The following is a 22,339-nucleotide window of genomic DNA, read 5'->3' as shown; positions in this document are numbered from 1 at the left end:
AAACGCGTTTTCCATATGAGATCTCCCTTTAATTGACGTTTTCAAATTTCGCGCCTTCATAGCTCCACTATCGCCATCTATCGACTAGTAGCCTACTAGTAGTAGGTGATGACGTGTATATCGAATGTGGATACCCACAATTCCCTAGTGAAATTTTTGGCGGGAACTAAAGGGGGTGGAACTCCGATGGATTTTCATCTCACCACGTTAAGGAAAATGTCCTTTAAAATTTTGACCCTCTCCTATAACTTTGGTTCATTTACTTCTGACTATAACTAAAGCGTTTTTATGGTTTAATATATGGTGAGCGTACTGCCATCTAGTAACAAAAATAGATAATAAAAACAAGTTCGTCCCTTATACCTAAATAAAACTTCATATGAAGCGTTTCAAATCTACCGCAATTTTATTGCAATTGAACATAAAAGAAAAGTATCATTATTTTATATGTAGTCTTAAGTTTATGAATTTACTGGCGACTTTAAAGGATGGGAACTGATCGGAAAATCTGGTGACACGACGTTCATAAGATCAAGCTGCTAATTTATCCAGCCAAGAACTGAAATTTGAATCATTTGGTGATTTCAGTCTCACGTGACACGACGCCATCCAAGCTTTTTTGCATATAGAAAAAAAATGACGGCCATATGCCAAGCTACGAAGTGAAATTACTCTATACCACGTATTTGTGGCCAAAAGTAACCATGTTGCATCTCTTGAAATAATGGTTTATATCATCTACGATTTTTATTTATGTACTAAATGCAGTAATGTTATCATTCTGCTTGAAAGAGAAACGAAGTTATTCAAATAGCATTTCAAAATACGCGCCACATTCTTCACTTTATTGGGAAAGAATAACGCTGGATAACGCAAAAGTGTCGACATCTAGAAGCAGACTTTTCAGTGGAAATTTATCGTACGTAATAAAATTGCAAAGGCCCAATTTTTAGGGTTTTGCGCGACATTAAGAGGAGTCTCGAGGAGATTCGAATATGGTTACTAAAAGATGTTTTTACGGAATGTGCAAAAACGACAGTCGATACCCGAATAGGGCTTCGATGAAAGGGATATTTTTCATTAAGTTTCCCAATCCCAGAAACGAGCCCCATCGATTTCAACGATGGATGATTAAAGCCGGCCGAGAAATGGAATTGGGCCTCGATTTTGTGGAAAAGCAATATAAATGCTGGAGAGATGGAAACAGATACATTTGCTCCAAGCATTTCGAAGGAGAAAAGGGACCAACCCAGGAACACGAAGAACCCATTCAGTGTGCACTTAAGGTAGGTTAGGGGTACACACGGTTATGGCACTTCGAATAGACTACCTCTCTTGGTACTATGTCATTAATGGGTTATAATTAACTGGTAATATTATACTTTTATCACTTCATAAAGGTGGTTGTAAAATGCCAATGGAACTTATGGAAGAGTGAAATCCAAAAAGTAATAATAGAATTTTAAAGGGAGTATAAACTAACATACTTATGGCGGATCAACGGATTTCATATTTCTATCACCATTTTTAACAAAAGCTGGAGGTGATAGGCGAGTGTTAGCAGCAGTGGCGGAGCCAGCAACGGGCCGAAATTCTTTTTGCAGGCAGGCCCCTCTCTACCATTGGGCTAGGTAGGGCTAAGCCCTAGGGCGCCGTGCACGGCAGGGGCGCGGCGTCTCCCCGGAGGGGCGCCGTCTGGCCCTTAATTACTATAAAAAATATATAAAAGGGCGCCTAATATAATTAGCCCAGGGGCGCCTGAAAGCTAAAGACGGCCCTGTTTGCAGGCAGAGATAGGCTACTACCTACTTGAGTTTTAGTAAGGGCCTACAAAAGTGTAGGGGGCCTCCAACTTCAAAATTAAGGTATTTTAAAATTTTAAGAGCGAACAGATTATAGGTATAAAATACATTATCTCACTTAATACATCACGAATTGTATTATCCAGATAAGAATACGAAATAAATTTCGTAAATTGGGGCCTACGACCTTGTTCACCTACCTCGAAAACAATCCCGGCGCCGCCACTGGTTAATTTAATTAATGCTTCCTTTAAATGTGAATTATTACTAGTCAGCAAAATTTTTTGTACTCGTTATGGCGTTAAACACTATCAGTTGAAACGCAATTGTATCATAAAACACTCGATAAATTAATTGAAACCATGAGCTAGTAATTCACAAAAACTAAAATATCTGGAAAAATCTTTCCATTTATGAGACAATGAATTTAAAGGTTCACAGAATCGTTTGAAAAATTAATGACGAATTTTAGGCAGCTCCTCCCCTTCGGTCACGTGACTGAGGCATAATTTCCAGCGTCCGAAAACTCGCGATTCTTTCGGTCCCACCTTCAAAATTTTGTGGGTGTTTTACGTTTATTTTTGTAATCTAAAATAACTTTATTTTAATGATAGGCTTTATTTTAAAGGAAATGGGGAAAGCAAGGATTTGCCAAAAAATTACATTTTGGGTTTATTATATCTAATCTAATAATCCTTTGAATTCGGAATTCCTCTAAAATACGAAAGTATAGGTCGAAGTGCAAAACTGCAAACGTGCCACGGTGCGGAAATTTAATTCCACGATATATATTTCATTTATATCTTATTATTTTCAATTTTAGATTCATCGCAATGGCAATATAAGATCGATTTTCACTGGATCACCGTCACCAATCATCACTTCCGTGACATCTATGAATCCAACCAAAATTAAATTAGAAACGGAAGAAATCGCTCCTATAAAGTATATTCAAGTAATTATGTCATTAAATTTAAAAAAATTCAAATTTGAAAAATATCGTTAAAATTTATTTCATTGATAACGAACGATTTTGGGGTCCATTAATTTTTAACTGTTATACAAGTTTTCTTTATTTTATTATATAGATTCGTGAAGTCACTGGTATTCCATTGAATAAAAACGGAACTTGGTTCATAAGGAGCCCAGATGCACCATCTACATTAGCTACTGCTCCACCTAAGTTAGTCACGCTACCCAAGTCCAGTGTTCCAGATCAGACCAGATGCCCTAATTTCATCATTCAAGTTAGTATCTTTAGAATATTGAATTCTTAAACAAACTCACAAATTAAAATTTTCCGAATCTTAAAAATTAGGTAGAAATTTGGTTTTAAAAACATAAAATAGGGACCTTTATTTCGTAACAGTAACGAAGAACCAATGCAATGCCATAATCTTACACTTCTCAGAATAAAGACGCAGTAAAATATACATTTTGCGGCATCTATAGGTTGCAAAACTATGATATATATGATCCAGGTCAAATCCATTATCTTACAACTAAACATTTTTTAATACACTTTTATATACGTAAAATATTTTGTCTAAAATTGTAAATGATTAAATTTCTTTAAAAAATCATTATTTTGGCAAAATATCAACACACCAACGCATGTTACTTTAGACGAAACTGAACATTTCTGTTTCAAAATTTATTTTGCGGAAATTAAAATTCGCGGAGATACTAATTTACCTTTCGCAAAAATTCGGCCCGCTTCATTGTTGTAGGTGAAGTAGGATACGCGATGGGCTTAAAAGGAATAAATATGCAATAAAAGTAAAGCATTGTCCAAATTTTATTTGCGGAAATGGTTAAACTAGCGTAAATTAAATGTTAGTAAAACTTTTTACATGGCCACGCTCCTCTGCAAAATTTGGTTAAACTGCCCGCGTGCCCTCTGCAAATTTTGGTAAAGCACCTATCTCCGAATGCAAGAGTGTAAAAAAGTATCGTGGAAAAATACAAAAATATAATCATAAACTAAGTTTTGGCGCCTGACGGCGCCACATGAGACCGTAGCGATCGTGCTGGGGAAGCGCGGTGCCACCCCAACCCCATTCTTGCTAATCACGATGGGCCGTCTAGCATCGCGACCAAAAGGACCAAGAAAAAATAGAAAATACTCTATCCCCGCCTAATATTGTACTAAACGGAAAATTTCGTGTACCCTACTATACCACAAACGGAAAAGTAACGCTAGAAAACGTTAATTTTGGTTAAATTACCAAAATTAATATCTCCGCGGATTTTCATTTCCGCAAAATAATTTTGACACAGAAATGTTCAGTATCGTCTAAAGTACCAAAAAAAATTTTTTTTAAGTAAAAAAAGATTTAGGATTGTGGCCAGTCTGAACAGTATAAGAGCATGGCAGCTAGGATAAAAAAAACACAGCACCCCACACAAGGAGAACGCAACCCGTCAAAAGTCATGCATTTTCTTTCGTAAATTTTTCTTTGATTAGACGCATTAGGGCTTGCTGCCGTCGGAATGGAACAATTCAGAAATTGTCTTCCCCCTTTCCTTAAAACGTTCAGCGTAAAGGTTCGACCAATGGAATTTGTACACAACACTGCGTTAACGTGTTTAAAGGCTAGCTGCGTTCTCCTTGTGTTTGTTGTTCTTAGATCATTACTGTAAAAGCTATTTCTTTTGTACAGCCTCTCCCATCGACGGTGATTGAATCGCTAGAAGACGTCAAAAAATTCCTTTTGCTCGCTCCGAACTGGTGTATAACTTCAACTACTAAAAACGAATTAGTAGTTTCCAAAATTAAAGGAAATTTCTTGGAAATGAACGTAAAAATTAACAAAGATAGCGTTGCTGCTGTTTACGTTTTTGGAAAAGAGTTGATCGATTCTCGTCACGAATTTTCCGAACTTTTCCCGAAGAAGTTGGAAACGGTAGCGGATTTGAGGAGGATGTACAAATTATTTCTAACTTGGCGAGTTTGTATTGGAAATGCGGATGAACGATTTGCCGTACTCAAACGGCGACTTAGTAAAAACGGCTACTTCGAAGTGATGACCAACGCTATCCATTCGGCAAAATGCGAAAAACTAACTAACGCGCAGGGAGAACGGTGCACCCATTGTCAAAAATATAGAAGCACGCTTAGGAAGCAAATAACTAGACCTATTCATGATAAAGTCGACAAAACATTTCAAATCAAATCCAAGGTGATTTTACAAAGACATTCGGACAATATTTTGAAAATGCGACCAAATAAACGCGGATTATCGAATACAAGTTTGCCACTTAAAGACAGATACGTTGAAGAGCAAATTAAAGCGCTAAATGTTCTTGCAAAGTCACCGATGAACACTAAAAAGCGGGCTATGAAATTTAGGACAGTAATAGAAGTTAAGTCGATGAAATCAATGAAATCGCTGAAGGAGAAATCGGTTTATACGAAGAGAGTTGTGAAGTATTCTTTTGATCTAATTAAAGAGTTACATGGCTCCTAAATTAACGCTATATCAAACCCCAATGCCACACAATTTCTACAATTTTTGAACTATCTCTATGAAGTTTGTAAAAATTTATATTATATTAAATTATGTGTAAAAATGGCGTATGATTATTATTCATTTGGACCTTATTAGGGGTTACTAACAGTTTGTTGCCTTCCAAGATAAAACTATCCGTAAAAACAACTATTTTCTGTCAAGAAGGGGAGTTGTACGAATAAATATCAACTTTCATTTTATTTTGGGGGAGTATTTGTGGTTGGTTTTCCATTTCAATCCACTTTGCACATAAAATCGAAAGAGTGAGGTTCGAAGTCGAGCATCATTTAGACAAAGTTATCCGTTTCTAATTATGAAATTAATTTTAATTTTTCCCGCTGTATTGGTTTTCCAAATACTTCTTTTCAGAAAAGGTATGGTCGCCCATTTAATGTATAATTAAATAGATGCTTAACTGTTCATTTAGTTTTGTAAATTGAGAAGTTCGAGCAGCTGCATTTTAAACTTTAAAAGAACCCGTAATTGTTTAAATTACACGAAACTATATTTTTTTGGTGTAGTATTACAGATAATTATTTAGCAGTAACTCATGTTTTCTGAAGGGAGAGTGGTAAATCGGATTGAGGAAGAGTTTCTTAAGTCTAAATACAAAATATATTTTAATTGTATATGTTGCTTGAAAATGTCGATTTTTATAGTTTTTGGAAAAGACTATGAGGACTTGCGAAAATACCTACTGGACAAGGACAAATACGACAAAACTCTAAGACCAGTCAATCACGACAATGAAACAACAATCGTACGGATGGCCTATCATCTGCATCATATTTTAGAGATGGTGATCTACTATTTATGAAACACGTAAAATGCAACATTTCTTATGTATTTCTCTTTTTTTAGAATGAAAAAACCGAAACACTTGCAACTGAAGGAATCGTGGAAATGGTGAGATATTTTAATTGCATGTCCGGGGGGAAGGGGGTGGTCACCAGGGCCACCTTATCCATAAGGCAGTCTATGCATAGTGCCTAGGGCCTACGAAGAATTTAGGAGACATTATGGCCTACGATTCCATATAATAGGGCCTACGAAGGTCTGAAAAGTTGGTAAATGAGATATTATCCTAAGGCCTACGGATAGGTTAAAACGGCCCTGGTAGCGGGCCGTGGTTAAGGGGGGGGGGGGAGGCTGGGTGGCCGCTCAGGGCCGCTTAAATTTAACAACTCATTTTTCGCCCATGCATTTCGCCCGGGGCCGCGAGACCTTTAACACGGCCCTGTTTTCCGAGAGATGGCAAAGTGAGATCACGTGATGAAATGGAAATTGTTTTAGGATTGACTAAAACGTTTGGCAAATTTTGAACAATGACTTAAAAATCGGCTTTCTTCCCTCCCAAAAATTATTTCATAAAGCCCTTGTAACTTTACAACAAGTACTCCCTTAACGATAGAAAAGCAATTATTGAAACTCTCAGGCAGTAGTATTTCGCCTTTGCTACCTACGCTGCAGATATAAATATTTGGTTGATACATTTTGATCTGTTTAATTTTAAATCTTGCATTTTATTTTACACTATTTATAACGTAGGAGTGGTACGACCAAAAATTGAAATGGGAAAGGGAAGAGTTCAACAACATATCAGAAATTCAGTTGGGAGATCATGAGGTTTGGCAGCCAGATATTCACTTATTTTACAGGTAATCAACAAAAATAATTCACTTTAATGTGAAGTTGAATCTTGTTAACCATTATCGTAATGATGTGCACAATTTCAGCGTTGGTAGCAATTCCCTGGATCAAGGAAGAGATACGAACGTGATAATTACATCTGATGGTTTAGTCTCGTGGTATCCACCAGCGACATTTGAAGTGCCTTGCGTAACTAATTACAAGTACTTTCCTTACGACAAACACAATTGCACCTTTGAATTTGGTTCGTGGACGCACGGTGGTGATTCTATCTTTTTAAATACGGTTGAAAAGTACCAAAGTCTTATATCATTTCGCTAGTAACTAAAAATGTTTATAAATAATAAATTTAATTTCAGATTTAAAATTGAATATAATAAAATTAGTGGCGCTGAGTGGAAAATAGAATCTTACGAATATAGAACTCACGAGTATTATCAAGGAATGAACTATCCGTATAACGCCATCAAATTTTCGGTCATCGTGAAAAGAGTGTCATCACTCTACAAACTAACAACCGTCGTGCCCATCATTTCGAGTGCCTTGATGACTTTAGCTGGTAATTTATATTTTTATAAATAAATCCCGTCAAGAAACCATGAAATGTACCACCCGTCTCTGACTTTAACAGGATTCTGGTTAGAGCTGTGGACTACTCCAAGATATGTCTTGGGAATTGCTAATTACGCTATGGTTGCGCTTCATCTTCTTAGTTTGGCAACATCATTACCTGCTGGAAAGGTCATACCGCTACTAGGTAGGGGTATAATAGTATGGTAGCGGATATGTCTTTGATTTTACCCATTTCCCAAAAATGTTTATACACGTTCACTATGGGAGAAAGTAGTAATGTTTTTCCAGCAATAACTTAAGGTTTTCTTATATTTTTCAAGCTCAATTTTCGGCCACAAGCGTCTGTTTAGCTGTTGCATTTCTTGTGGTTACTGTCGGACTCGATTCTACTCAAAGGCGCAGAAATGCCCCACCAGAAGCGCTGTTACGATTTACCCGCAGCATTCCAGACCAGATTCTATGCGCTTTACCATTCCAAGCTCCCGTTCAGTCAACCACGGCTGAGACGCAGGACTCGGAAACAAATTCCTCGGCGAAATCTGATTGGAATTTAGTATGCGTAGTTCTGGATCGTTTCTTCTTTTACATATTTAGTTTTATTTACGTTATTGTAACCGCCCTTTTGTTATCTATTTAAAACCGTCTTCATTCTAGAAGATTTGGTTTCGCGTCAAAATTTAAATATTGATACATCATTTCCCATTTGACAGAAGCGAAATTTAAGATAGGGGAATTAAGCCCGTGTTGATCAAGATGTAGGGAGAATCCCATTAACTTGAAGACTTTATACAATATTCTACATCAACCCCGGAGCACACCGAAGGGGTTGGGAGTAGATGCCTTGTGTTTTCCCTCTGTATACCAATTTCTTTTAATCACCTTGTTAGTGAAATGGTTTGTGTGAAATTTTCCCAACTAGACTTCATTTTTCCAACTGACCAAAATTATTGGGGTTTAATCTCCCATCAAATGAAGGTCCCTATGTCTACAAGTAGTACCGTTCCTCTCTACAGATTATTTTTGTACGAGCTTGATGTCTCTCTTAGCGACCCAGTCTCCAGTTTTTGACGTGAAACTAAGTCTATCCTTCTAAAAAGAACCCTCCTAATTACCTAATTGCAGAATTGAAATTATGTGTGTATTTTGAAATAAAAGTTTGTGTCGTTGAAAATATAAAGATGCTTCGATAACTATTTGTTGTCAATGAAAGCAAAAGGGACATTTCAACTATTGTCTGAGAGTCCCATTATTCCTTTCCGTTTGATATTTTAACACAACGAAAACTACAGCATTTTTCGTGTTGTGAACGCTAGATTACGTTATTTCGTTTTCCACTCACAAACTAGAGCCACATTTGCTAGGTGATCGCTAACTCATACTCTTGTTGGCTGAAAGTATCCCCCAATTAGCAGATTCCTCTTATATTATAACTACCCGGAGGCCTGAAAATAATCTTGCCATTTTAAAGCTATTACTTTTGCGCGATATACTTACGTTTAATCGCTCGCGTTTAATATTCAATATACGAGGATTGCTTCACAACATTACCGGAAATCATAAATGAGTGGCCCTAACATAGCGTGCGGATTAAATTTCTTTTATCTATATTTTCTTTGCTTGAACATTGAATATTTTTTCTCACGGGATAATATCGGTTTTATTTTTGGCAAGAACGGAAAACAAATCGCATTGTTCATCGTATTTTGTCGAGAGTGGAAAATAAAAGTAACAGTTATCTTTTCTTTCGGCATTAGATCAAAAGTCCATCGATTAAATTTAGTACCCATCTACCTACTTACTAAGACTGAAGTAATATAAATGATAAAGCCAAGGGCTGGAAAATATTCTAAAACGACGCTAAATTATCGTAAATAAAATATTTTAACTACAATTTATCTTTATTTGTCTAAATTCCAGGAGTGCTTTTTCCATTTCTTTATTTACAAAAAGCAGGTAAGTTGAAAAACTATTAGTGAAACAAATCGCGGGTATAGATTTGCGTGAAGAGGAATATATTATTGACGTAATTCAGAGAAATATAGTTAATTTGTCTTTATTTCAAAATTAGGTCTTAAAAAAACGGGAAAATGTAAATGTGTTTTATCTTACATATAGCCTTAAATGATGTTATTTCAAATAAAATGAGGTGATATTTTTATGTCGTTAGTACGTAGCTTAAAGAACCCGTTACAACAAACACAATTTTTCTCTCTAATTTAAAAATGAGTTAAAAATGTAAAATAGCCCTTGAGTCTAACATTCTATAACATTCGTTAAAGCTTAAAGAAAGTAACGTTATTAATTTTTTTATTGATTGTCCTTTCCTAGAGGTAGATTTTTTCCAAGCTAAACGTTTAATCAAGAATTAGTGCTCGAGGTGTACGACTGCTAGAATCTGGTTACGCCTCGGTTTCCATTTTGTCAGGTCGCCGGACGTAGTCTCCACTTTCGCGTTTTGCGCTCCTCAGCTCCGAAATTTGTGGTTTGTCTCCAATCCTGGGAATTATTTCAATTCTTGTCAGCAATTGGTAAATATTTTCAAACTTTGTGTTAGCATTTATGCTTGTAGTCAAATAGATTTAATTTAGATAGTTAGGGTAATATTTTTATGATCTGACTTAATTTAACTATACAGAGTAAACTAACGATTTCATAATTAGGTATAAATCGCTATCTTAATTCTAAAACTAGGTAACTAGACTTAAGTGAATTTAGGTTTAAGAGTTTTTCCGAAAAAGCACTTCAACTTTCATTTATAGTGAAAATATGAAATTCTCGTTTTTCTTAATATTTATTAAAAAAAGCATTTGAAACTTATTTAATATTTTACTTTAATTAACTTTTTTATAAACAATGATCAAGAACGTATATTCCTGACGTTTCAATAGTGAAAATTCAATAGGTTATAAGCAAAATGTGTTAAATGGTTCCCTGGGAAATGAGGATTGTTGTAATGTGAAACAAAACCAAAAGGGAAAAAAGCGTGCTCAAAATCGAAAAATCTGTCTATTTAGAGTTATATCAATAGTATTTAATACCCATACAAAATAGACGCTTCAAAAAAACATCTTCAAAGAAATTTCCAAGAAGTAATATTTCCGAGAGCCACAATTAACTGTTTATATAGTGCTTGTTGAAATAATGGATACTTTCCACATGTACAGTACGCAAAACGTGTTTCCTTTTAACCAGGTAGATTTTTTTACAGGTGAAATTTACTATTATTTCAACAAGCAGTAACTTATAGGTCCTGGCTCTCTTATATATTATTTCCTTGAATATGTTTTTTTGAAGTGTCTAGGCCTGTAGAAGGTTTAATAGAAAAATGTAGGAATTGTTGTAATGTCAATACGTACATTCCTGGTTCTCCGGTGTAATGGTGATCTTGATTTCGTCTCATTCGAACGAAACAAATGCCGATAAAGACTCCACATATAATGATTGGAATAAGGATACCCACTGCTACACCACCAATTTTAGCTCGATAACCTGTTTCGGCTATTAAACAAGATATAGATCGTTAGTTAACCTAGACTATACAATATGTATTAACAGCATCACAAACCTAAGCATTCGGCGTCAAATCCCCAAGACCACAAGCCATTCTCCCGGCATCGACGGACTTCAGTACCTGACAAACGGTAGCCATCATCGCAACTAAATCGCACCACTGAACCAATGAAATAGCGAATTTCGCTTTTGCGGCCGTACAGTGGCTTCGGCAGAGCGTGACATCGGATAGCTTTTCAAATTCAGTTTGTTAATATTGCCGTAAATTTATGGCGATTTACACAAAGTACTTACTAGATTCTCTGACCGCCATGGATAACTGATCAGCTTCGGCTTCCTGAGTCTTTGTCGCTTTGGCCATTTCGGGATTTGCGGTTACTATGAAATCATAGCGACAAGGCGCTGAATTACTACATACCTGGAATAAATAAAACAGTCATTTAATTAATGCTTTGCTTTAAAATGCTAGTAAAAGTGAGGATGTCAAAATTTCTCACCATATCCACTTCTTCTTTGGAAAATGTAAAGTTATCCGGCACTATCAGAGGTTCTCTCAGTTCAGGAAGAAAATTAGGGCCGTCGTAAACAGAAAAAGGTGTAGCATCGTGATAAAATAAGGACGAGCCTAAATCTTTTTGATCCGTTTCAGTGAGCCTCCCTAAACAAAACCCAAAAATTTTACGTGAACAATAAAAAGTTAAAGCACTGCCAGACTACTAGAAAATAACGCGGAAAATGTTGGTTTTCATCAGTGTATTCTAAGCCTAACTGAGAGCTGGTAATTCATCTAAAGATAATCGCGGAAATATTAATAAGCAAAAATCTCTAGTACAGAATACGTACACTGCTTTCCAAATTGTTCATAAATTTCCCTCGAGTTAGCTCCCGGGTACAAGCTCACGAAACCATCCACTCCTGTGAATTCATCTTCTTTGTGTCCGGACCAATTACCAAGCAAACCCTTTGTTTTATTCTAAAAACACAACAGTCATATTTGAGCAAATGTTTGATTAACTTTAACGTAATATCGAGTAAGTACCATGAACGTATAAGGTAGATAAACATGAGCCGACATATATCCGTTTCCTGAGAGTACTTCAATTCCAGCGCCCGAGTCGAACATAGCGACTATGTGCGACATATTCCAAGTTCCAGCGGGTTGATATAAAGTAACTCCTACAAAATATTTTAAATGAGATTTCGCGAACCACGTGATTTGAGTAATAAACATTTTGAAAGTACCTCTAAAATGTTGTATTCGCAAAGAGTCATCCCAAAAGAATACGTATTCTTTATCTACGATTACGTAGAAATGGTAGCGCCAACGAGCAGCGATTGGTCTAAGTCGAAACTCGACGATGGAAGACTGATTGTCTCTCACAGCAATGGATGTCAAAAACGTGCCGTTTGTCTCCGGATCTAAAATCACAATTAATCGTAAAAAACATATAAGTATGTAGTATCATTCTTATTTGGAACATTTTTTGGTATAAGTTTTGCGTGGTTTTGCAAATTTAGAAGTTAGTTTCAACAAAAAATGCGTTTGACATTTGCTTTATACCCTACCTAACCAATGCTGCTTAGGAACTTGTTCAAATCGTCCTTGGACATTCAGTTTGTGAACGGCGTCGTGTACTCTGGAAAGTACGAATTCTCCCTTTCCGTTGAAGGTGTAGTTTAGTCGGTCGAAAGTTAGAACGTGAGGGTCACCGTAAACGCTCGCTGAAAAATAACCATCTATTAATATCCTTTTTCTTATTAACTAAATTGCATTTAAGACTTTTACGTACCAACTCCCGGAGAACTGTAAGAAGAGCAATCTTGGGATGTCCTCCAGAATTTGTACATAGAGCAAGTTTCGGAATTATCATTATCGGGGTTCCATTTACAACAGAAGAAGAACGGAACCATGTCGTGCATCCAGTTAGATAGCGAGGGTACCTAGAAGCGAAGGTTATCAGACGGGAGGATTTCAAAAGGTGATGTGGCTTTTCTTTGTGTAATTAAACAACCCTTTACCATCATTCTTTGTTTGTAAGGGTGCTTTCCGAATTTGAAGGCCCTCGATGGCCTGCCACCGTACATGGTGTCCGCGGTTTGCATCAGTTCTCCGTGATCGTCGTAACAACAGGTCTGTCCCGCTCCACCAACACTAAAATTAATGGAGGAGGTAATGTTTAATTTTCTTTCAATTTAAATTACTGGGTAATATACTCACGCGGGTCGTCCAGACATAATGCAGTGATGAGCGCTTTGGTGGAAAGTATCGCAGTTACGATCTATAACATTACATTGTACATCGGGAGCGAAACTTCCTCGGTCTAATTCCGCCTGAGTTTTCGTGCAAGGACAACGGAAGTTCGTGTGAGCAAATCTATCGGAGTTGAGTTCCTTTTGGTACCAGGCGTCACAGTACTTCCACTTCCATTTATTTTCGCCATGAATTCTGTCCCATTGACGTTTGAAATACCAGGCTAATGGCATCGGACGAGACCAGAGAACCCTGCGAAAGGTTTAATTTTTAAGCAGAGTAAGGTAGTAGAGTTTGTAGAGAGTATGAAAAGTGTTAAGACAGAGGGATTCACTTACGGTGACAGGTTAACTTCTATACCGAGAGCGTCTCTCGCTTCCGTTAAATTCATGCTGATAAATCCGAAAGTGAGATCTTGTTTGCCGGGATCATCACGGTTGTGAAATTGGTTAACGTGAAGGCGGTAAGCTTCATCAGCGATACTAATGTCACCGGTCAATTTTGTAACGTACGTCAACTCAGGATACGAGTCGGTCTCTCTAGAAATTTTATTTGTTCGCGGTGAGGTTAAGATTTTTCGATGAATATGGCTATCGCGTTCCCTACCTATAACCCCAAAGGTGTAGTTGCACTTGGGCATTTTCGTGCCATGCCAAATCCTTGGCGCGCCAACTCAAATCTAAGGTGTCAGGATCTTCTTGCCTATCTTTATCTCCACTAGACATTAGTCTTTCTTCGGTAATTTCGGGTGGTTCTGTAGTCGTTGGAAAGGTTAGAATATTTATCAATTTTTGAAAAGTAATTATTTGAAATTGACACTTACGGATATACCACTTTCCATGGTAGAAAAACGACTTTTCATCAAGTCCGGTTGCGATGTCAATGTATCCGTGATACATGAGTGGTGGCGAAATGCAAGTGGCGTGATTAGGTCCTCGAACGCTGCATTCCACGTTGATGAAATCGAATTTGACGATAATTTTCTTTTTGTTGCCCAGACCACCGAGACAGGGTCCAGTGATGTTAACTAGGGTTCCTCCTAACATACTTCCGTACCTCGGGAAAAAGGACAAAGGCCTGTCGTTCCAGTTCGGGTCCAATTCTTTACAAATTAATTTAATTTTCATTTAATTTGAAGTCGATTTTGCGAGTTTTATTTTAAACCTTCGTATGTAGAGCGTACCTCTTTCAATGCAAGATCCAAACCAAATTTCTTCGTCTATTTGGAACATAAAACGCCCTTCCAAATCATTTGTAAAACCTCTTGTTGTTAACATGTTTATGTGAGGATGTTGGGAGAATGGGCGGAATTCGAAAGCTCTAGTGCAGTTTCCGGCGTTGAATCCAACCTTTCATTTTTACAAAGAAACGATAAATGAGATACGAAAATATTTAGGGACATGAAATATTTTTTCTTTGACCGTACAAAAGCTTGAGGTCCGTTTTTCCCCTCAAAATTGTCCATGTGAGTTATCCACGAAATCCACTCATAGTTGAACATGGCATACGTTCTCATTTCGTCCGTAGCAATTATAGCTTGATACGTGTTTGTCTATAAAGGGGTTTCAATCAAATTAAAAATTGAAATGATCAGTAAATAACGAAAATTATATTAAAATTAAATTAAAATCTTAGTCGTTTTTAAATGCCTCGACCATTTTTATAATTTTCTTACTGCTTGTTAAAACCTTCTTAAAGAAGAACTGTCACCACCCTAAAATTGGTTAAAAACCATTTAAATGGACTACCCGCAGCGCCATCTCGTGAACGAAATATCCCCCCCCCCCGGTTTTATAGTTTTTCGGTCGGAACTGTCGTCTGCTACGACATTCTCCTTGGATTTTTACCCTAGTTATATTGGTAGATTGTAGTTAATCGTGTTTTTAATACGCCTTACACGCCGCCTTTTCTAAAATTTTGGCCGCTTCATTCTTTTGGTACTGCACGTAGGTTCAATCGCGATTACTGAAATTTTTGGAGCCGTTTGATGTAGGTTGCGGAAAAAGTAGCGTAACTTTTTAAACACTTTTCCAATAACTATAAAATTTCAGGGACATAATTATTAATATATTTTCTATCTTTCTGTAAAAAAACCTCGTAAATTTTGGTTTTGGTGACAGTTCTCCTTTAATATTGAAAAGCAAGTTTAATTACCCTCAATGGTTTCGACGGTTGGGGATTGGCGAATGAAACATTTTTCCACGTGACAATCATGGCGTAGGTTGGGTTAAAATCGGCTGCTCCAATCATGCCTTCCCGGAAATCTCTGTAAATCCTTTCTTTTAGAGTCAGATTGCTTTCTTTGTCCAATTCCACAATTCGAAAATAGACACCGGCATCTGAAACATTTATATAGGTTGATAAATGCCTTCAAAACGAAAATATTCCTTTGGGGTTTTAAGGCTACCTTGTATGTTTCTTGGAACTTCTTGTTGCGTTAACCACGGCGCAATTATAGACGGGTCTTCTTCTCTGGCCGGATTTGTAATCTGAATTGGGAATTTAATGGGGAAATCATACGCCACGAGGCCTCTGTTGAATGTAATGTAACCATCTTTATGCACCTAATTGGAAAGACAACTGAATATAATTACGGGTTGATTTGTTTGTAAATTTCGACGTTCTTACCAGCATGTAATGAAAACTGAATCCAAAGAAAGGTAATCTGCAAGGTAGAGGGGCATCGTGAACTGGCCTAACGATACTGAGCTGCAACATATCTTTCAGCTCGTGTGGGTACATTAACTTTTTCCGTTCTTCCGCCAATCCGGGTGGATTAAGGATGTACGGTTCATATTTGGCTTTTGGTGCTGAAATATGTTAGTTTAAAATATTTCAAAATAATGTTATTGCGTATGTTTATTAAAATTATTCTGAAACGGCTTATTAGTTATTCGACATAGCTTTAACTGAGTCACCGTAAAAGTAAAAGTAGAGTGCTTCTAGCCTATACATTTAAGCACTAATTTTTCATTATTTGAAAATTAGATATTTGATATCCTCAGATAAATGATCTCCCGAAATTTTCAATGGAGAATAAAACCGGATAACTGAATGCCAGTTTAAAATCGATAACCAATACGGCAATTGGAAGCACTTTAACGGTGAATGTTACATGAGATACTTTATAATTACTTTAAAGAATTAAGTCTTAATTTCAAGCGAATTACTTGTTTAGTGTGCAAAATATTAGGTTTCAGGGAAAACGTAATTATGAAGTACTGTATAGCAGGTAGAGCAAAAATATGAAAAAAAAAATCCAGTTCAAAGCAGATTATTAGAGAGGGGCAAATGCAGAATTGGAAATTCTAGGAAGAAAACACCTATGTAATCATATTTTGGAAGATTAGCTATGTGAGACGGTTTATTGTACTGCGTGATCGGAACTTTTACGTGGGAGAAATCTGTTATCGCTTTACTTGAAAACCCAGATAAGTCTCCAGATAAAATGCTTTCAAATGTGGATAGGAGTGGAGGGGGGATATGCTCTCTTTGAGTGAGTCTTATGACTCAAGTGAATAAAATGGATGAAATTGTCGACGCAAAATTGGGTTTATTCGAAATGCACTCCATCTCCATTTTACATATTTTATAGGCTTCCTGTAAATTCGAATTTGTTCATAGGATAAATCAAAATAGAAATTTGTTAAGTTCATTTTAAGAGTTTTTTGTTCCTGGTCTGCAGTTATGATCTTTATTTCTATGAATGCAAAAACTTGACTAGAACAGAAATAGACACTAAATTTTGAAATTTTCACGGTAATAATCGGAGTGGACTTATTGAATCCAAAATGAAATGATTTAATAATTGAATTTGAGAGTAATTTCGGTATGAAATATTTTGGAAGAAAATTAAAATTTGTATAATTGATATTAACGCTACCGGTTCGCTAAATTGAACTAAAAAATTCCTAAGAATGGGAATGTTTATTTTGGATACCCAGGAAAAAATAATTGAAGAGGAGTGAGCGAAACCATCTTTGGGTTCACTGGAAAATTTTGTCAAACGCATTTTTGTTACCTTTACAGCTTAAGAACTACTTAACTGATTTTTTATTAGAGTTCAATGATCACACCAAACTAAGTCTAAGGGTAATTTTAATGCGCGAGTAGCTAATTTTCCATAGCCAAAAGACTTTACTTTAGTTACTTGTGCGCATTGACTTGGGCTTAAGGTGGTTCTTTGGGTATTAGCCTAGCTGATTATGATTATTATTAAAAAATTTCACGGGTGGCAAATATATAAATTTAATAGATCTTTGTATAAATATCCTGTTTTTTTTCTGCCTAAAGTTTTTCTACGTCCTCCCTGTAGCTATAATGTCGCGTGACTAGCCATAACAGTTTTTCCCTATTTTCATTGTTAAAAAATTATCTCACAACACTATTTTTATCAGCAAATGACAAACAATATGACCTTAGTATTCATATGGTAACTTAATTAAACTTAACCTAACCTGAAACAAATGTAAATTAAACAAAACACACCTAGCAAAAACACTACGCCTAGCTATCAATTTGCGAATTTTATACGACTACGGCAAAGGAACAAGATGACGTAGTCCGTAGCCAATGAAATTGGGGACCGCTGCTACGTCTAACCTATAGAATCGGAGCTAATTTTGGTGGAATTTGTGTTGCGAACGCAATTTCTCCAAAACTAATTGAATAATTATTTTAAAATTTTGTACTTTGAATTTTCGTTCTACCTTTTGTTGAATAAGATTAAATTTTATTTAACCTATGATATATTTGAGGTCATAAGTCCCCTTTTAAACTCCTCAACCTACAAAGAAATTTCGTACATAGGACTGACCATCTACTAGGTTGTGGACAATAGGAAACTTTAATTACAACTTGTGATATATAAGAACCAGTTCCATTGAATTTTGTACGTAGATTAGTAAGCTGTGGAAAACTCGTTAAATATTTAAGGTCACTAGCAACGCCATTTTGAGTTTACGAGAAACGAAATATCGTTCATTGTTAGAAGAGACTAAGAATCACTATAGACAAAGCCAGGTTTTTAAACATTGACCTGTGGCCTAGGGTTAAAGTTAATCTAATATTTTACTACTAGGGGATATGTTCTGAAATACGTTGTTTGATATTTTCTACATTTGGATTTTTGAGCGTTATAGCGAGCTCCGCTTTACTTTAGAAAACGCATTATCAACCTTGCTCATTTCAATTGTATGGGAAATTTAGAATGTTTAGTACCAGACTCACAAATGGTATATTTGAAATCTTACCTTGTTGCGGTTGACCTTTTACTATATTACACAAAGCTAATAATACAACACCCGCAATTAATAGACTGATTGTTGTCCACCTCATTGTCACTTATTTAGATGGCCAACCTTTAGGGTGTGGCAAATTAGTACCGAGACAATATCCAAGTTCTTAAAAGATTTCGCGAAAATCTTTTCTCGCTATAAGTGAGGGGAAACTCGACGGTTCAATTTTGTTTGACAATTAACTTTTCGAGAGTTTCATACTTTTTTCATTTACGTTTTAGGGATAAATATTTTGAGCGTTCCAGTATTGAAGGTAAAATGGCGTCCGCATACGCTTCTCTTTTTTCATACAAAGACGAGAGAATTTCAATCGCTCAATTCTTATCTTTGATATTCTTTCTCTTATCTCGTACGTTGGTAATGTTTTCCACATTGTCAAGCAACGCGAACTTTGAGTCATAAGGCAATCGAAGGAAGTAGGTGAGGCCAATCACCATATCTACGGACAAACATTTTGCCGGAATCTTTTGCGAAAGTTTTAACGTAATAATGTTAAATGAGCGGCTCAATAAGGAATACGTATTATAACATTGCATTAAATAGCCTTCAATCTATCCACCCATCTAGATTAGTATTAATTTCTGGTATCTGCAATTTAATATTGCTTTGCTCTTTGAAAATATAATTATAATATATCATATATATTATTATAAACATTTAAAATGTTTTATTTATTATTTCGGTATCATAAATTTTCCCAAAATTTAGAGAAATATGTAACAAACAGAGTTGGATTTGAGTGGAAAAGAATACCTGATTGTATGCTTTTGATGAATTTTCATTTTGACAAATTGGAATTCGTTTTCAAAGACTAACCGAAATTATTTGGACTTGGAACCAAATTGGATGTATAATATAATGTATTTTATAGAAGCAAGGTTTTCTCTTAACCGTATAAAAATTGGCTTTTCAATTTGGCGCCTACCCCTAAATCTCACGGTATTGAAGTTCCAATCAATAACTTGCCATCCGTTTTAGTTAAACCACTTTTACGCCATCTTGTAACAAATAATATAATTCTATATGATGTCAAGGCGCAAAGATAAACTTCGTGAAGGAGATAGTGTGGTAAATCAAAAATAACTCCTTAAGTTATTGTAAATAAATATGTCGTACTTTACTATATAATAAATATTTGATACGAAGATGGCAATAGTAGTTGGGAAGTCTCTCGATCGATATTCATTCTGGAGGTTGTATCACACTCAATGCAAACCTATCGGGTGAGTACTGAATAAGTAAAAATAAGTAAAATTCAGAATTTTCGATATAGAATGGAAAAATGTACAACTAAAAATGAATGTGGTGTTCCACTATCAAATATAATTAAAAAAAAAACATGGATTGCATGTTACTTGCATGTAACGAAATATATAGTACACAGGCAGGCAACAAAGAAATTGGCCGAGCTACTACTTTACTTACTATGATAACTGATACATTTAGAGCATTAAGAAGTAGATATACGGTGGCTTAAAACTGATTTGGAGAAAAATAAATGGCTCGTAGTCATTCATTAAAAAAGCAGGCAACCCTTTTTTTAAATAATCTGTAATCAAAGAATTCACAATGGCCAGAAAACACCTAATATTTTTAAGTTTATTTATATGTCTATTTTTCTTCGTGAGCTTGAGTGTGAAGTCCGTAAGTGTTATATGGTGCAGTCTTGTTTGAAAATAGCACCACCAAATCTTTGAAGACTAATAACGGTGTTTAATGACCAGTGAATGAAGTTTTGAGTATTTTTCTTTATGATAAAAGCCTACCTCTTTTATAAGCCGTAAGTAACGTTGATTTGGATCATGTATACCTCGTCCTCAAAACCCGGTTGAAAAATAATTGTGCTCTTCTTTTGCCGATGGTCAAAAATATAAAATACAATATTTAATGCTACTGAACACAATTTCAAGATATTGAAATCTATCAGCACTCGTACCACTGAAGCGCCCTCAAGTTGACTCAAGTTAAACGAAAAGAACTTCGCTCAACAGCGCAGTAAATACTGAATAACGTTAAACTTAACGAATAAGTAAAGAAAGACCAACAAATGCGGATAAACTATTATCTTTATTAAGGGATAAAACTATTCAATTTTACTGTGAAATAAGATACTATGGTTAGTACGGGTAACTCCGAACACGTTTCTCTTTAATAATAGATATATAAATAGTGGATTGATCAAATTCGCCAAGGAAGATCCCATTTAATAGCTTAGATATTGAGGAATTTTGCATAAAATATCTCAAAGTCGTAGATAATAGTTTCAAGAAGTTAAGGTATTAAATAGCTCATGCCCCCTAGTAGTCCCTACTAATCGACTTAAGATATGCCAATTTTGATGCACGTTAACTTCATAGAGCCTGGTAAATAAGGTTTCACAAATGATAGAGCATCCTTAACGATCTTGTAACCACGAGAAAGAGCCAACTCTTTTCTGACATATCAACTATATAGCCTTCAAATGGTTTCAAAATTTAATTCCAAGAAATATTTGTTTACAAAATAAGTGAATTTTGTAACTCCGAGCACTCAGTAATGTGAATAGTTCCCGCTTAATTTTGAACGCAAAAACATCTAAAATATTTCACTAACACCTTTAAAAATACTCTTTGGCATACATACTAGTAAACTTTGCTAAAATATTTGCTATTTACCTATGGTCTTTAAAGCAAAAACGCAACGAGGGAGAGCGTGAACGCAAAAAAAAAAACTTAGGCCTAGCGGAGAGTTTTTGCGTCGCCTAATGATTTCAGCTAGAAAATACAGATTGACGATGGACACGGACAGCTCAGGTTTGTCAAAATTTTAACCTTTAAAGTAGCTATTTAAAGCTTTGAATATTAGACAAATAGGGACTATTCCTATGTCACAGGGATAAATATAAAACTGATATTTTTATACCAACGTACCTAGATATGAGTGGCATACTCATTCTTGAGTGTTAGAAGTTACAGAGTGGGGTTTCGGACGTAGAGTAACCCACTCACATAGAGCGGAAGGCTATCAGTGAAACTTGTTAACACTTTTCGTTCGCAAAGCCTGGTTTTCGAGGCGTGAAATAAACAAGCTGGCCTAAAGTTAATGTACGATATCTGGATAAAAAAGTAAGTTTATACTCTAAAAAATGTAAAAACATCACCATCGCTCTTCGCAATATTTATTCACGCCTCGAAAACAAGCTGGTCTGTTTGAAGTAATGTTTCATGCGCTTCCACAGGGCCTCCACTATATGTGAGTGTTTTACTCTATGGTTTCGGAGTACCCTAGTTTGTTCGGAGTTAGCCAGCAAAACCACCTTTGCTAAAATTGAGTTTATATAAAATTTGGCTAACTTAAAAAGTAAAAAAATTGCAAGAATGTGTTTTAAGAATACTTCTTTAAGTTTTCTCTATTTTTACAAATAACTAAGTTATCCAAGGATTTGTCAAATATGTTCGGAGTTGTCACATCCTTCGTAAGTTGTAGAGCTTTCAAGTACCAATGGAAAGTATCGAAAATGACAAAAATTGAAACTTACCAAACTCGTTGTTATTGTCGCTAGACAATCTAAATAGAACTAATTATAAGGTATTTTAAAATAATGCCAAATATTTGTTTGATTTGTTTTATTTTTCCAAATTATCAACATTTGGATGCCCCTTTTGAACCAATTTGGCGTTCTTTCCAAATTATTAAGAGGTGTACTATGTGTTCCTCTACCATTCCCTTCATATATCACTGGTTAATTTCACGATATTCGTTATA

At 35.7% G+C, this 22,339-nt stretch overlaps 3 protein-coding genes across 3 annotated transcripts; 2 read left to right on the top strand and 1 right to left on the bottom strand.

Moving 5' to 3' along the window:
- The first annotated feature begins 958 nt into the window (after positions 1-958).
- LOC149947922 (uncharacterized) lies at positions 959-5,291 on the top strand. Its single transcript, XM_090172182.1, has 4 exons — positions 959-1,286; positions 2,626-2,757; positions 2,891-3,049; positions 4,466-5,291. Exons 1-4 carry the CDS (start codon positions 996-998, stop codon positions 5,270-5,272), a joined length of 1,389 nt encoding a protein of 462 aa, XP_090028308.1. The 5' UTR covers positions 959-995; the 3' UTR covers positions 5,273-5,291.
- A 2,082-nt stretch (positions 5,292-7,373) lies between these two features.
- Positions 7,374-8,660, top strand: LOC149947921 (uncharacterized). The gene is made up of 3 exons (XM_090172813.1): positions 7,374-7,523; positions 7,596-7,721; positions 7,858-8,660. Exons 1-3 carry the CDS (start codon positions 7,409-7,411, stop codon positions 8,172-8,174), a joined length of 558 nt encoding a protein of 185 aa, XP_090028939.1. The 5' UTR covers positions 7,374-7,408; the 3' UTR covers positions 8,175-8,660.
- Positions 8,661-9,414: 754 nt separating this feature from the next.
- Positions 9,415-18,826, bottom strand: mesh (sushi domain containing 2 mesh). Its single transcript, XM_090172201.1, has 21 exons — positions 18,551-18,826; positions 15,927-16,108; positions 15,706-15,862; positions 15,453-15,637; positions 14,725-14,850; positions 14,482-14,647; positions 14,122-14,400; positions 13,905-14,052; positions 13,637-13,837; positions 13,266-13,550; positions 13,067-13,199; positions 12,838-12,988; positions 12,614-12,769; positions 12,290-12,466; positions 12,087-12,223; positions 11,891-12,020; positions 11,545-11,705; positions 11,342-11,465; positions 11,103-11,279; positions 10,894-11,035; positions 9,415-10,033 (listed from the first exon to the last, which is right to left on the bottom strand). The coding sequence occupies exons 1-21, from the start codon at positions 18,633-18,635 to the stop codon at positions 9,937-9,939; spliced, it is 3,399 nt and encodes a 1,132-aa protein (XP_090028327.1). The 5' UTR covers positions 18,636-18,826; the 3' UTR covers positions 9,415-9,936.
- Between the last annotated feature and the right edge of the window lie 3,513 nt (positions 18,827-22,339).

This window comes from Leiobunum rupestre, chromosome 4 (assembly GCF_980474605.1).
Source record: "Leiobunum rupestre chromosome 4, qqLeiRupe1.1.hap1, whole genome shotgun sequence".
Classification (NCBI taxonomy): domain Eukaryota; kingdom Metazoa; phylum Arthropoda; class Arachnida; order Opiliones; family Sclerosomatidae; genus Leiobunum; species Leiobunum rupestre.
This window is presented reverse-complemented; position numbering and strand designations above follow the sequence as displayed.